The 17037-nt window shown below is 35.5% G+C and overlaps 3 protein-coding genes across 4 annotated transcripts in view; 2 read left to right on the forward strand and 1 right to left on the reverse strand.

Moving 5' to 3' along the window:
- Clic (chloride intracellular channel protein 5) overlaps positions 1 to 7297 on the forward strand; it is a 66246-nt gene extending 58949 nt beyond the window's left edge. The window contains exons 7-8 of one of the 2 annotated variants that reach the window (XM_034978755.2): positions 574 to 651; positions 3982 to 7297. In XM_034978755.2, the coding sequence (XP_034834646.1) occupies positions 574 to 651; positions 3982 to 4077 (174 nt within the window). In that variant the 3' untranslated portion in view covers positions 4078 to 7297. The remainder of the gene's footprint in view (positions 1 to 573; positions 652 to 3981) is intronic. The other variant, XM_034978756.2, reaches the window with a different exon arrangement.
- LOC117991209 (mitochondrial coenzyme A diphosphatase NUDT8-like) lies at positions 7073 to 9015 on the reverse strand. The gene has a single exon (XM_069505183.1). It carries the CDS (start codon positions 8722 to 8724, stop codon positions 8068 to 8070), a length of 657 nt encoding a protein of 218 aa, XP_069361284.1. The 5' UTR covers positions 8725 to 9015; the 3' UTR covers positions 7073 to 8067.
- Positions 9016 to 9396: 381 nt separating this feature from the next.
- On the forward strand, positions 9397 to 11065 carry LOC117991208 (mitochondrial coenzyme A diphosphatase NUDT8-like). Its single transcript, XM_034978758.2, has one exon. The coding sequence runs from the start codon at positions 9516 to 9518 to the stop codon at positions 10170 to 10172; it is 657 nt and encodes a 218-aa protein (XP_034834649.1). The 5' UTR covers positions 9397 to 9515; the 3' UTR covers positions 10173 to 11065.
- Positions 11066 to 17037: the final 5972 nt, after the last annotated feature.

A 17037-nucleotide genomic window follows, 5' to 3' on the forward strand; every position in this document is an offset into this window, starting at 1 on the left:
ACTTACTTTTTTAGCGCATATGTTTAGAGTTAGTCAATTGGGATCCACAGGCAAAACTGATGTCAAAGGGCGCCACAAGAGGTCCGGTCAATGTCAAATCAATATTATTTGTTCATTTTGTTTGCTAACTTTGCTGAGAATTGTTGATATCTATACAATATACGATTGTTTCGTGAATTATTTAAAGATATAATATGACACCTGGAAGCCCGTACAATTAAAATTATCGCGTTTGACAGCTCAGTATAGCCGGTTCCACAGATGATATACTACCTATATGGTCGGTTCGCTTATGCGCCACCTGTCGGTATAAATTGGCAGTGTGGATCCCTATTGTATCCTGTCGCTTCAACTTTTCTATTCTTTATTTATTGTTTGAAATATTGTTAGAAATCTCTATATTCCTTATTATTTTGATGTTAAAGTATTATGTGTAGCAATCTTAGCCTCTAGCTTCATTATTTAGTATTTTTTTGAATTTAATGTGATTTTTTCTTTCCGGTTATATTTATTTCTGTCCTACCCTCGTAGTACGCTATACTCTATCCCATGTTATATTCCTATCGCCTGCAGTTATCGTCTAAGGGTCTGATCATGTCGCCCACGCTATCGCGGCAACGCAAAGAGGACGTAAAGCCGCCGGACGCGACGGTACGTTGCGTGGTTGTGACGTCATCAACTGACTGTTTGTACATACATCGTAACGCTTAACTCACATGTGCCACAAAATAATACTCGCGCTTTTCTATGGATGGGCCCTTTTTACTATACTCAATCCACGGGTAGAAGTTAGTATATGCCTCTCTCAGTTACGTAATCCCATACAAACCGTTTTGAGTCACTGACCAATCACAAACATGTTTTCAAATGAAATTCAATTCGAAAATGTTTTGAAAAACATTCGAAATTCTATTCGAAAACAGTTTTGTTTGTGATTGACTGGACTCTAAATGGTTAACGCCCACGAGATTTTCATCTCTATCATTTATATGGGATTACGTAACAGAGAGAGTTCTATATTAACTTCTTTATATGAATAGAGTGTATGACATTCATATACTATAATGCCTACCTTCAATGACATGGTTCCTAAGGTAGTTGCGCATTGCAGGAAAGGTGACGGCGACTCTTTACGTCAAGTGTCACCCCTTCCGCACCGCATATCTTAGAAACCTCCCTCTCGTCTTGGTTAAATAGTAGACCTACTTCAGGAACTGTCTTAGTTAAACTTTCACTAAAGATTAAGATTCGCAACTTCTGACGGGAACCTTTATATTTCTATTACAAAGAAATCTATTAGAACTTAGATCACAGGTCAAAATTGAAATTTATCGATATGTCATAAAATAAAACGCAAACTAACCACCCATAAACAGCTATTACTAAAAAAAACAAAATTATTTTCATGTGGAGCGGGGATCAAATCTAAGTTTTTACTTAACATCTTGGATAGCGGAGTTTCAGTTATTGGAAAAGTATTTTGCTAGCTATGCCTTTATATAGTGGAGCTCTATAATATATTTGATAGAAATCTACTCTTCTCATAAAACTTGTGGTCCTTCGAAAAGTGGTGCGTGTGAGAGAAGCTTACAAATCGTCAATTTTACGCCTCGCAATAACCTCGCCTTCATACAAAGCAACACATTAATGTCTATAATATTATTGACATGGCAGGGTGAGGTGTATGTGTTACACCATAGTACTCTCATCTCACGGGACATCGCTTATTGACAGATTGATTATTGCCTTATTCAAATGCATCAGGTACGGCTTGACAACTCCTGCGAAGCTCACTCAACACCCTTATGTTACCAATATTAGATATATTTGTGAGTTAGAAGAAAGGGTCAAACTGTACTTGTTACCGTGTATTTACATATTCGCTATCCCGTCTCGTTATGCCACTCGCCATTAGACCGCGGCCTCGACGACAGCCTTGGACGGGGCGGCAGCGGGGACGATGATTCAATACAGATTAATTTAAATTTACAGTGCAGCTTTGTTGTCCCGCCTCTCCGCTGTTATCCATGGCTGGCACCATATAAATGAATGCGTATTGTATCATTGCTCTGCGGTCTGTCTCCGCCTCCTGCTATTGTCGAGGCCGCGACCTTAACGTCATCGATTATGTCGCGCATAATTTCATCCTTACTCGAAATTATGCGCGAACTCGCCCCTCGTGCGGACATGTAAATGCACCTTTAGCATTTGTTTAGGGTTATCGACACAGAATACTAAACCGCCACTTAATTTTAAGGGTGTCTTAGATACTAAGTGACGGTTTTGACATTTGTTTTGTAAAAAAATGTTAAAGCACGTCAATTAGAATTTAAAATACCCTTAAATTTTGAGTCGTTTCGTATTCGTGGTTAATTCCACAGCCTGTGACGTCTCCATTTTACTATTTAATATTGTTGGTTGAGGTTCCAATGTGATAACTTTTTACACAGCATATTTTTGACAAATATGCTGTCTAACATTTTGTGTTTTGGTTTTAGATAGAGGTTCCTTGGTACGTATGGAACACCGACCACGTACGTTGCGTATGACGAAACGTGCGTTTGCACCAAGCTATCTGGCACACTTATATTAAACTAGATGATGCCCGCGACTTCGTCCGCGTGAATTTAGGTTTTTAAAAATCCTGTGGGAACTCTTCAATTTTCCGGGATAAAAAGTAGCCTATGTCCTTCCCCGGGATGCAAGCTATCTCTGTATCAAATTTCGTCAAAATCGGTTAAACGGTTGAGGCGTGAAAAGCTAGCAGACAGACGAGACACACTTTCGCATTTATAATATTAGTATGGATGGATAGTATTCGACTTTTGCGTTTGTATGTTGCGTCATACATGCTGTGTTCAACGCATCAAGGAAGCTCTACCTTTAGTGTAAAATGTTTTCCTGTTCTGTATTTGTGAAACGCAGCATGATTTGTCAGTGTAATTCAACTACACTGAGTAATGTAGATTCGAACTTACTAAAATTAACAAATTGTGAATTTTTTGTGAAAATTTGGTTATAAATTATTGTGAAAAGTTGTTAAACGATTTTGTTAAATTTGAACGGCTTTGTGCGAAATGGGACAGCATCGCTCACGCTCTGGTAGAAATGCAAGTTTATTTTGGTACGTCCGAATCTACATCAACATGTATATAAAAAAATCATTGGACATAAAACAATAAATTCCAAATTAATTTCAATTTCTTCTATGAGATTGAAAACAGATTGAAGTACTTTCACTAGGTCTACGATTTACCTGAAACGGTACCTGAGGTAGCTTCGAGGTGGAAGAGTCGTGAGTAGAGGATGGCCGCATCTTAACTATCACTGATAAATAATATGATCAGAGTCAGATATTTTCTGTCGCATTCACTTTGCGAATATCAGAAGCGTACCTACATCCGATCCGGCAAAATTACATTGTCTGCAGAGTTGTTCAAAATGTATGAGCTGAGTGTGCGTCAAAATTTTTTTTGACACAATTGGGTATTTTCCTACTTTTGAATTTGATAAATATTATTACTTTATTATAAACTAGGATAAAAATAATGACGTACGCTTAAAAAATATTAAAATCCAACAAAGATTTACAAAGTTACAGGCATTTTAATTTTGGAGTGGGAGGATCTTCTATCCCTTTCTCGCAAAACGGAAATTTGTATGAAACCGCACGAAGCTACTATGGCATTAGTAAGGTGTGACGTCAAAATGCTATATCGTTATCTCGGTCTAATCAGAAATTTTTAAATGCTTATAACTTTTTTGTTATTTGATCGATTTAATTAGTTTTTTCAGTTTACGTCATTATTTTTATTCTAGTTTATAATACAGTAATAAAAAAATGGGAGTCAAATACCCAATTTCTGATAATATGCGACCGCCGTCACCCCTCCCGCATCTATCTCAAGAACCATTTCAGGTAATCGATAGACCTATAATTTCTTGCGTTCAAGGAAATAATACCCCATGTTACATTTGCAGGCGCTAAAAATGAAGAAACACGAGGAACTCGAGACGCCCACGTTCACGACGTCCATCCCCATCGACGTCAACGAACACAACCACTCCGAGCAGTGACGTGACTCGCACCCTACCTCGGTACACTAGGCTTAAGTTGACATTCTAATTGTTACGATTATTTCAGACCCTCGCAGACCACAAACTTTTGATTGGCCAATAGTTTGCTATGTTGCGAAATAGGGATGATGACTACTAGTCAAATCAGTGACTTCTTATCAAACGTCAAAACGCTTGCTTAGTAAGGGAGCTTGTACGAAATCATAGGTGTGACGTAATAAATTTTTGACATACTTTTAACTACTACTTAAATAATTTAAAATGGGTTTCAAAATTAAAACTAACAGTGGACATGCATTTTACGAATTTTGGGATACCCTCTATTTAACAGTAACTAAGAAATAATTTATTTTTGACATAATCATCATACCAATTATAGGTAGCCATGGGGGGGGGGGGGACTTCAATTTAAAATCGTAATGGCCTGTAGAAAACATTGACAGGCCATCCTACTACACAATTTTAAGATTTTTTAAAGATTTTAACCAGTGATATTAATTTTGCACTCATCATAATATTTTGTATAGAAATAGAATTATTTTTGAAATATAAATTTGTTTTACCACTGGTTCGGAATGCCTTCAAGAAACCAGAAAGAGAGAGAAGTTGACAGGTTTTATTAATTCAGTCACGATCTGTCATCACTCATCATTATACAAAATTCAGCGACTTATCAAATCGTAAGCAGAGTTATGTTTTTGTTATTCTACGAATATGACAGTTAAGATAATAAATATGTGAAGTGCTTAATCACAAAAACTGCTGCTTAAAGGACTATCGGTTACTCGTCAACCTAACAAGCAGTTTAGTTTAATAAAATTACTGTCAGCTGTTCAAAAGTATGGAGGTATGTGAGGGCCCGTACATCATTTTCGGTTGGATCCGCCTAATATGGTTCACAGTACCGAGGATCCAATGTTTACATTCACAAATTTTTGTGATAATACCCTCTTCCTACAAACTTCCTCCTTTTCGGTGAAGCACTATCTATTGACTATGTCATACGACAAGCACGGGACAATATTAACCACCACAAAGAAAAGGTTAACTGTGACTAAATTGACATTTTGATTTTTGCATTGGAAATCTGTCACGTTTAAAATAAACACGCTTTTAACGCTTGTTTATAATTTTTGTGGTAAGACCGTACATGTTTACGTGTGACGTAATTAAAAGATGGTCCACAAAATATTTTTGCACTGGCAAAACTATTTTTGTAATTTTGTATAATTTTTGACATTGTTGTAATACAGTTTTGAGTTAATTATTATTATTATTATTAATCTAAAAGATTGAATGGACTGGTGCAATCGAAATTTGTTTCACAATGAGTATGGTATTGTTATGGGTGGTTGTTATAAAAACTTGATCGTAGTGACCGACCAAAACCAGATTTCAGCTGTCGCAAAGTTTTTTTGACTTGTTCTAGTTTTGGCCGAAACTGTGAGTTATTAGAAAAAGACATGAGTGTTTATATGCCATTAGGATACAAAATTGACTTAATATTGTGAAATTGTAAATCACATTACCTAAAAATCTTGTTTTTGGTGAACTTTTATTTAGAAACTAAAAGGATATCTGTAAGTCGATTCTGTAAAACCGGCATCAATCATTATTACAATCGCAATTGTTGTGACTGGCTGAATCTATGCTATTCTTGTTGCAACAATGCTATGTAGCCAATAGTGAGTGAGTGACAGCCAATCAAAGGTGATTGCGATCGTGACATTGTAGCTGTCATTTTACCGCAATCGGTGTACTAAATATAAAGCATCTATAAGTACATCTTGTATAAATCTTGTCCTTTGTGTAACTTTTTTGCCGAGAACGAAATTTCGTCTACTTCTTGGTCGAAACTAGAGTTTTGATACGACTTAAGTCGGTCACTACACATTTGTGGCATTTAGTAAGTCCTTTAGATGAAAGTTTGATTGTTTCCACGTGTCTGTCATCCTATATTGTTGCGAGAGCTGATTGTTGCCATTATTGGTAAGATATATTACTATAACCTTAATTTATGATTTTTTCATTGATGGAGATATAACACTTTTTAGTTGTTACTAACTGACTATGATTATCACATTTGAAACATACACCATACACTTACAGTGTATTATTACATTATATATTTTATGTATGTATTTGTATATTATAGTGCTAATTCTATTATCAAACTGAAAAGTTTAATTTGATTAAACATAATGCCATCCTTTTCACAATATTCTAATTGAAAAGGGATAGCATGAATTTTAGTCCATTGATTTTTGATAAGTGTAGGTACAATAGAATTAGTATTATAGTTTAAAAAACTGTTATTTTTTAATTTTAGAGTAGGTCTGTGTTCAAACGCAACGAATAATAATATTCAGACATATTTTTGTATTACATTTTTGATTGGGTCTTTATACTTATTCAGTATTCATATTTCTTTATATTTAATGTTTCTTCTCTACATAATATGTATACCAATTTAATTAATTAATAAATGTTGGCCAGATATTTGTTAAACTAGCTCATTTAAAAAGAAACATAATTTCATTTGTTTTAATTATTCTTTATCGTCAAACACCATTTGTAATGTTTGTTGACACCCACTATTTACTTTTATTTATTTTTACATATATATAGCATATTGAGTGCTCTTGCCTGCCTCAAAGTTACCTTCCTTAAAGGTAGTTTAAGTACTTATCTTTTACGTTTAGAATGCAACTTGATAATCAAGTTTTATGATTTTGTTGACCTCCTTAAAAAATGCTTTACATTTTGACCACCTGACCATTCATTGGTAATTTTTTTTTTTTTCAAAATCCATTTTTCGAAATTCTTTGGGGCCACTTATTGCAATTTTATTAAAATACTGGCAAAAAAATTCATTTGGAGTAAGATGAAATCGTTTTGCAGCACAGATGGTTCTCAAAGCATTAAAAAAAACAAAGAACATTTAAAGTTACAGTTGCAAAGAGCTAGCAGGCATGTCATTCTGAGAAGTACCTAGTTTGCAGATGTTATTTTCCACAAATGTGGCCGCAGCATTAGAAATAGATTATTTTGAGAATTGTTTAATTTATTTAGAAAATATTAATATTTAATATTAAAAGTACACAATAGACAAGGGCGAGAGACATTTAACATGTCAATTGGACAATGTATAAAATATTAATACTAGATTTAATGTTTAATGTTAAGGAATAAACCTGGATAAAATATTATTATTATTTTTTATTTGTGTTTCATTTTTATATTCCTTTTTTTCCTTTAATGATTGTTTTGAATTTGGATTTTTTTTATTGATTTTTTAAAGACCAATCTGTTTCAAAGTTCTATTTAAAAGCATATACCCGCACAGCTCTGCGCTAACCCAGTGTAGTGTGCACCTGCAAGCGCAGGTGACATGCGGGGCAACCCTCCCGCCTCATACCCCAATTGACATCTCAACATGTCGCAGACAATGTGTTCTTGCAATTCACAAGTGTGTGTGACTCACTCTTGTATTTAAGTTGTATTGAAGTAAATTGAATGCTGCATTTAAGAGCGCTTGCTCGCTCATTGGTCTAACAGGCACACACACTTACATATACAACAACCATATAAAGTTTATGACGTACACTTGTGAATTGCAGGATATACTAAGATGCATTGACTATAATATTATTATTATATAAGACATAAGATTGAAGATTGTTGAAATTATATAAGACATAAGAAGAGATCGTGAATGCATGGCTATGGAATCTCAATTATTCCAGTAAGATTAATTAGTAGGTACCTAAATATTTAAATATTGCTTTGCAATGTTATAATTATAATAATATAATCACTTTAAGTGATAGTTTAATAAAACTATTGTTGCTTGTGATATGTAGCTTTTGTACTTTGAAATAAACTGTATACAAATATAACAAGAAGTTTTTATAACAGGACAATAATAAATGTTAATTTAAGTAATATGTCATTTTAAAATATTCACTGTAAAAATACAGTTAACTGATATCAGTGTTGAATAACTATTTTTTTCCTCATCCAATCATTTCTATAAATATCCTTTGGCAATAAACAACTTAAGAATATGTGTGTCATGTAAGCAGTGACACCCCAAATCTTGAACTCCTCAACAGCAAACACTGGAAGAATATAACCATTTTTAAATTGTGTGTAAAAGTGATTTTTTGGATCACACAATATTTCTAAAGGAGCCGCAAATACTTCGCTTACTTCACTTCTGTTCAAACACAAGTCAGATTCTTGTAGGTCTTGAATAAAACCTATTACAGGTGAGATCATTATTTTGTTTTTTCTACCTGGTACAGGCTCACCAGAGCCCCATATATCGATTCTGTTTGGTGATAATCCTATTTCTTCTTGGGTTTCTCGTAATGCTGTTTCGATAGCCGACTCGCTTCTGTCAGTCTTCCCACCAGGAAATGATATATGTCCACTATCACTTCTCAAATTCGTAGCTCTCACAGTATAAAGTATAGAAGTCCGATCTTTAATATTGCATAGAGGTATCAGAACTGCAGCGGTCGCAGAAGGCGGTTTTCCTGTTTTGTTCAGTGAAGGCACACGAAACTTTTTCAAATTTGTCATACATCTTTCGCGTGATATTAGCGAAATTATGTTTTGCAGACCAAACGCTGCAGTATTCATAAGTGCTTTCAGTAGATACTAGATAAGTCAGCGATCGTACAATATACGTAAATTATGAAGGTTGTTAAATTATTGTAATTATAACAATCTTATGCATCATAATTTCCACCAATCAGAAAAATAATATGATTATTGATTTCATAAATTATTTGAGTTTTTGATTTTGTTCACTTTTCAAATGCTTTTCAGTTGCTTTTTAGTGGTTTCCAATTTTCATTTCATTATAATTTCGATCACCGACCAGAAAAAAGATTTCCCTATGAGATTTCCACTGATTTCCACAAGATTTCGAATCACCGATTGACATTGACATCACAGACACAGACTTCCGATATGCCTCCGATTCATAGAGGATTAACATCATCTGACCATCGACATAGGGGTGTACTACGTAGTAGTACTTACTTGCAAATTCTTTGCTTCCAACTTCTTTGCAGCTGACAGAGCTGACCTGTCAACAGCCTATGCTTTCCTCAAGGTAGTGATTACATATTATTAAACTCTTTGTTTATAATATTATTAGGTATAGTTTCTATTTCTCTAAAGTTACCCAGCTGCTGATTTCCTGTCCCTTCGGTTTCGATTTGGATGTTTTAGTCTGTGTCGACAGCTGATTTTGACAAGTGTTTTGCTTTTGTTTGGTGACTGGTGTTCTTGGTGTCTGTGTTGATATCTTTTATTTCTGGTCGGTGGTTGATATGAAAGATATGAAGAGAGTCAAAGTTCAATTTTCCAAAGTTTTTCATTAAAACTTAAAAGTATTTGTTACAGAAAGTTGATAAGAGTGTATTATGTCACTATCACCCCAAGTGTTACTATCAAATGCAGCGCGAGATAAATGTATAGCGAAATTAAAGGAGTTACCTGCATTTATGCATTCGGGAGTGAAGCCACTGTATAAGGCTTCTGTTCTGTTGCCTCTATTCGTCCAGAACGGTGAAGTACATTTACTGTACACCCTTAGATCTTCGAATTTAAAAGCTCACAGTGGTCAAGTGTCATTTCCGGGAGGGAAAATGGAAGAGGCTGAAGGGGTGGTTGAGACTGCTTTGAGAGAAACTGAAGAGGAGATCGGTATTTGTACGCAAGATGTGGAGATTTGGTCTGATATGTCCCCTGTACATAGTCGCGACATGACTATGCTGATAACCCCCGTTGTCGGTCTTGTTGAGAACTTAGACATTCAAAATTTACATCCAAATATACATGAAGTGGAAGAAATTTTTTCCGTGCCCATGTCAGTATTCTGTAATAAAGAAAACCATGGACATTTTATGTTCAATGAAATGCCTTTACCGTTATTTTTGCATGGTAAACACAAAATTTGGGGAATCACAGGTTTCATCACACATATGTTTCTGGAATGCTTTTTACCTAGTGAGGCTTATAAAGTGGACTTTATGAGGAAGGGCTTTACACTAAATGAGCTTATGCCATCAAAACTATGAGAGCAAATAGTTTATTGTGCAAACTTATAGGAAAATTGAAATTAATAGCAACGCTAGTTGGATTGTAAATTGATGTACAATTTGTTATTAACTTCTGTAATAATTTAAAAACAGTAAAATATGGTTAAGTACAAAATATTTTTAACATTACAAGATACATGAATGTTAGACAGTTGACTGGAGGATTTAGTATGAAGTACAGTATGCTGCAGAAAGTAATGTACATTGGCCTTTAGAATGACATTTCAGCTTTCTAGAGTCACTCATACCTATATGACGTTCTGTCGGTCTCAATGACAGGGACAACGCTCTGGAAATCTGCTATCTCCGTCTAAAAATCAATGTACATTACTATCAGCCGCATAATGTACATACTAGTAGTATGCAAGATTGGTTTCATGATGGTATCATGACATGTTAGGATCTACAAAAAGATAGATACAAAAAGCGTTGTTGCAATAAAATAATGGTTTTAAATATATATAAATACCATAACTATTTTTTATGTTTTATACATATTTTTATAAAATATGCTTTGTAAGATGGAAATATTGCTAAGTGCAAAAATATTTTCTCAAAATACTAACTAAATATTTACTGTGTAAATATGGTTTATCAATGGCTGATGACCTGGTTACAATAAGAGGTGCTTAGACAGGGAGTTATTAACTTATTTTACATAAGTAATAGGTACTTTTTGGAAACATGTTGGTGGAGTGAAGTAACAGTTGTTCTATGTTATTTTATAATAATTTAATACAAAATCAAAGAGGTAACTTTGATTTTGTATTTCATAGTCATTTGTTATTATAAATTACTTAATTGTATTTAATAGATTATTATTTTTAAGTATGTTTTTTAATTAAAGGTGTTTTGTATGAATAAACATTTTACTACAACCCGGGTATCTTTAAAACAAGAGTGAATCTTCTAGGTAAACGCGTCCCAACTTAGGCCGCATCATCACTTTCCATCAGGTGTGATTGCGGTCAAGCGTTTGCCAATAATGAATAAAAAAAAGGTACTTCATTTTTACATATTTACTCCAATCCAAGGTGTTTTGTATGTAATATAATTTATCAACTTGATTTGTAGGTAGGTAGGTACTTACCTATCACATATATCAATGCCAATGGTATCATTTCATTACATAATAGGATATAAAACGGATAATATTATTACGAACAGACTAATAATTAGGTGCATTATACAAGTAGTAATAATATAAGAACTCACAAGTTACAACTAGGTATAAAATCAATCTGATTTTGATGAAACTTTCACAATTCCTATACAGTTAAAATAATAGGCTAAGTATGGTGATAAAAAACACACTTAAAATACGTTACTTATATTTATTTTAAAACAGTATTATTTACAGCATAATCATATTTAATAATTTATTTTGTCATTTTCCTTTGATTTGTCTTACAATTTTTTTTTTAAATTCTTCCCCTTTGTATCGTGTTCATCGCACACATCTTCCTTTTTAATATACATCTGTGTTCCAAAGAAGTGCTCGTAAAATGAAGCTGCGCATTTAAACTCGCACTCATTGGTGTATGTGTTGCCGTCCGTGCCGCAGACGGGCATGTATATCCGGCCGCACGCGCACTTGGGCTCCACCGTCCAGGGGCCCGCGGGCTCGGGCAAACAGGCGCATGACGTCACAGCGATCGCTAGCAGTAAAACTGAAAAATAAAGCATTAGGTAGGTAGACAAGCAAGATTTTGTAAAATTCCAGATAGGAAAAGCTCATACATTCGTATTTTAAAAAGTCATCATCATCATCAGCCAGCCCACTACTGAGCACAGGTTTTCTCTCGAAATGAGAAGGGTTTAGGCGATTGTCCCCCATGCTGGCCGAGTGCAAATTGGTAGACTTTACACACTAGAGAACACTTTGAGAACATTATGGAGAACTTGTACACGTATAGTATGGTAAGATAATACTTAATATTGTAAATTGAAAACTTAAAAAGAGCAACCGCCGAGTTTCTTGCTGGTTCTTCTCAGTAGGAACGGCGTTTCGAACCAGTGGTAAATTAAACTACCTGACGATTCAAAATCACTTTTAAAAGTTTACTCGAAAAAAATAATTCTATTCTATTACTGTCAGGCATGCAGGTTTCCTCACGACGCTCGTCGCTCACCATTAGAGCAGTAAAGAAATTAAAACGCACGCGACTCCCGAATAGATAGAGGTGCTTGGGAACAGCCGGTGCTTACCAGGGATCGAACTCCCGACTTCCCGAATAGGAGGCGAATGTCTTAACTACTAGGCTATCACGGTCTAGTTGCGTAATTAAATCTACACTAATAATATAAACAGGTAAAGTTTGAGGGGGTAAGCTCGGAAAGTAATTAACCGATACTGAAAATATCTTTCACTAATAGAGCTACACTAGCTGATGCCTGCGCCTTCGGTCGCGTGGGCTTAGGTTTTTAAAAATCCCGTGGGAACTTTTTGATTTTCCGGGATAAAAGGTAGCCTATGTCACTCCCCATATAACCATGCAAAATCATGTAGATCCGTTGCTCTGTTGCGACGTGATTGAAGGACAAACCAACAAACAAACACACTTTAGCATTTATGATGAGGCTAGGCTATAAATTATACTTCCTTCGACTGCATGAATAAAATCTAGCACTATACAGTTACACCTATACTGAAACAACCATAATATTTAAAATAGGTAGTATGTAGAGTTCGCGACAGGTCGACATAGCAATCGGGGTGGGGACGCCCCGCACACCCGTTTAGCCCCGCGCTTACCCAGTGCGGGATAGCGTGGGCGATGTGCGGAGCGTCCCCCCGCCTCATACCCCGATTGCGGGAGGGTGACAGTACTGTTGACATAATAAGCAAGGCTGCCAAAGTCAATGTCCCGCAACCCACACCATGTCCCACGAACCATCTTAGTCCAGCGGTACAGTCATGTATACATCCTAGTCAAAGTAGCTTACCAATTTTGCAATCCATTATGATGTAGGAAATCTAAGGATCTCTATTTTCTTAGAACGTCAGCGCACTGTTTCAGCTTGGATATAACTTTCACTGAATCATTGTAGCACTGTTATATAGTATCCTGTAGGTATTATCTGTTTCCGTTTGATTGTGCGAAGGTTAATCAAATAAATGTAACGATTAACGACCTGGATTTTGAAGTTGTTAGTGTTGTTAGCACTCGCAATAAACGGGTGAAGTGTCTGTCGTTTACTTGTACTGCGATGTGTCCAATGATCGATTGAACTGTTTTATTTGATTGCATCGGTTAGGGTTCCTCGGTCAAATCGCAAACGGCTAAATAAAACCTTAAGTTATTTCCATTTTCCAGACATAGTTTTAGTGTGGTTTTAGGTTCCTACTCAAACTCCTTTCAACCCAAACTCAAAATAGGTATTACAAACTTCATTAAAAGCAAATACCTAAATAAGTAACCAAGTTCCAAATCCCAATAGCACAATAGATATAATATTTACATCGTGAGTAAAACTTAAAAAAAAAACGGAAAATATATGGATAAGATCAATTTGTTAGAACTTGATTCCCACTTAACCATTGTATTCATTCAAACTACGGGTAGGTACGTACCCGTAATTTGTAATTCGAACGCGTTGCCAGTATACACAACACGCACCAGCTGTTGGTTAGATACAGATGTAATACCTTATTTAAAACTCTAATCACGTGTACCTAAGTACCTACGCGACTATAACTAGGTAGGTGTAGATCGAAATGGCAATCGGGGAGGGAACGCCCCGCACAGCCCCGGCGCTAACCCGGTGCGGGCGAGCGCGGGTGACGTGCGTGTGTGCGGGGCGTCCCGCCGCCTCATACCCCGATTGCCATCTCGACCTGTCGCGGACTATAGGTTCTTCACCGATCATTATAGCGATATATAATTGTCGTAGTTTGTCTTAAATTAATGTATTGTGTGTGTTCCTAATAAATAAAATAAAATAAATAAATAAAATTATAGTAATAAGTACCTACCTAGTGATCATCATGATCAACCCATCGCCGCCGGCTTAGGTACAGAGCACGGTTCTCCTCTCCTCTCTGGATTTGTTAAACATTCTTTATGTTGGTAATTAAAAAAAAAACAGAGATGTAGTCTGTCTGTCTGGTGGGAGGCCTCGGCCGTGGCTACTTACCACCCTACCGCCAAGCAATTTAACGTTCCGGTATGATGCCGTGTAGAAACCAAAGGTGTATGGGTTTAATAAAAATTGCCATACTCCTTCCAGGTTAGCCCGCTCCCACCTTAGACTGCATCGTCACTTACCATTAGGTGAGATTGCAGTCAAGGGCTATCTTGTATCTGAATAAATAAAAATAAAAAAAAAAGTTCAGTATAAATTTCGGTACCTAAGTATTCCAAATTTAAATCACATTCTCTCCCTAGGGGATGAATGAAATTCAGTACAACTTTCTTTCCCTGTTTTTAACAGATTAAAAATGACTATTGTTATGTACGCTTTTTGTGGCATTGAATGTCACTTTTTTGAGCAAGTGGTACGAAAAAAGTTTTATTATACATAGAATTAAACTAGTGGAAAAACGATTATTATGCTAGGGTGCAAAGGCGGTTATTTTGCTTTGTGCTTGAATCCAAAGTACAAATCGTCCAAATAGAAATACATATTTAATTTCATTTTGTAGGAATGGATTTATTTCACTTAACTACTTTGTTTTTTAAATAGGGAAATAGGAAAAAAAAATTGTTTTCGCCATAAAGCGCGTCATACCCAATTCCACATTCAACCTTAGCCTTACTCGCGACACCTGCAAGGAAAAACATTGTAACTCACATTTTAGTAATTTTGAGTTACAATCATTATGCATAGTGAACAAATATGCTATTTTTTGCGCTCACCCCTATTTCTCTAAAAAGTCGCGTTGCGATTTTATTCGCAACGCAGTCAGCATCCATTAGAGATAATAAAATGGGTATTTATAGGTACATAGGTACCTATTTGGTTACGCATACTTGTCTATGGGGGCTATCAATAATATTACGTAGGTAACTAAAATTGTAATGTAAGATACCGTCTTGTTCAAACGTAAATCAGGCTTTGTATGTGAACTTACAATATTTTTAGTTAATAAAGCAATACATTGAATTGTATTTCTGAATTACAATGCCATTTTGTAAATTTTGTATTTATAATATTAGTGTAGATTACGTACTATGGAAAATAACTGTATGTACCTACCTACTTAACTCACAAAAAACAATAACACTTAGAATTGTTATTCTAAGAGCTTTATTGTTTTTTTGTGTTATATAAGTATATATATAGTATACGTATAGTTACTTATATATATGTTATATAAGTAACTTATATGAAAGTGTAGATTTTACCTTGCTGACAAACATTGTTAAGGTTAAGTTAAATTTCTAATTCTATTTGGAAATTAATAAGATTTTTTTTAACATTTGACGCGCTCTCCTGTAAAGTTACGAAAAATGAGATACGATATTATTCGTTGCAGGTGCCGCTCTGTGTGCCTAGTGGGAGATTTCCTACCTATTCGATCGCGTAAAAGTTAACTACGATTTGTATATAATTGAAACAGCGCCATCTAGTGCCAAGTAGGAGAAACATAAATAGTGAATGCAAGTTTTTTACGTCCTCGGGACCGACTAATGTTTACCGACTCGCATTCGAAAGTGACAACGTGAGCGCACGTGATTGGTCGATTTAAGCATGAGGTGAGTGTGAGTTTCAAATTTGGACAACTTGCGAAGTAAATCGAGTAACCACGACGCTAACGCGATCCATAAGTTGTCACATAGATTTTTGCAGTGAGAGTAGGGTGAGAACTAATAATAAAGACATTTATTTTCATTTAAGCGGTGATAGCTTGGGGTGAAGATGATGGTCTCCTAGTTGGTGGGTCCGGGGTTCAATCCCGCGCATGCAACTCTTACTTTTCGGAGTTATATTTGCGTTTTAAGGAAATATAATAATATTATATCCCTTGCTTTAACGGTGAAGGAAAACCCGTACTTGTCAGATTTGCATTCTGCGAGAAGAACCGTACTCAGTAGTGGGTCGGCTATGGATTGATGATGATGATGATGATGATTTTCAATTAACTTTTGTGTGACCATGGCACTTAATTAAACTAATATTATAGGGGAACAGTAAAAAGTCTTGTGCAGTCAAAACTACTTTTAATTTACTTTTCTAGGCTCTAAAATAATTTTAAAAATGTGTTCATAAACATACCTAATTAGTTTTCTAAATCACATATAGATGACGCTGTTGTCATTAACTTACAGTTTTGCTCAAAAAATTATTAAAATATCTTGTACGATGGTGCGAAAGCCTTCGTGTGCGAGTCCGACTCGCACTTGACCGGTTTTACCTACAAAGACGATGATTTCAAAACATAAACATAGACAGTAGATATAACCAGTTTAATTTTAATAGACAGCTGCTTCCATACAATCACTTCATAGAAATTTCATTCTAAATTTGGTTGGTTTATATCACGACGCCAACTTAACAAAAATAATAAACGCCATTCACGGTGAGTACACGCGTATGGGCTGGTTAGCTTCGGTGGTAACTCACACTCGCTTGCTCGCGATTCTCGATGCGTTTGAGGTTAGCTCGATTAACGCAGTAGTGAAGTCATTTGAATAATTTTGTGGAACTCCCACCCGGCACACTGTTCCGTCGTCTTGATAACTTCGTTTGTTCTGGCCGAGATAAGAATTGCGTTATGTTTTACTTGTGGTTTCACTATGCTCAGCAAATACACTGTTACGTATAAATAAAATATGAATCTACAATCGAACAGTCTTTCCTCTAGTCTGAGCCTTGAAGGGGTGACATTTTGCGTGAAAAC

The sequence above is a fragment of the Maniola hyperantus genome, chromosome 19 (genome assembly GCF_902806685.2).
Source record: "Maniola hyperantus chromosome 19, iAphHyp1.2, whole genome shotgun sequence".
Lineage (NCBI taxonomy): Eukaryota > Metazoa > Arthropoda > Insecta > Lepidoptera > Nymphalidae > Maniola > Maniola hyperantus.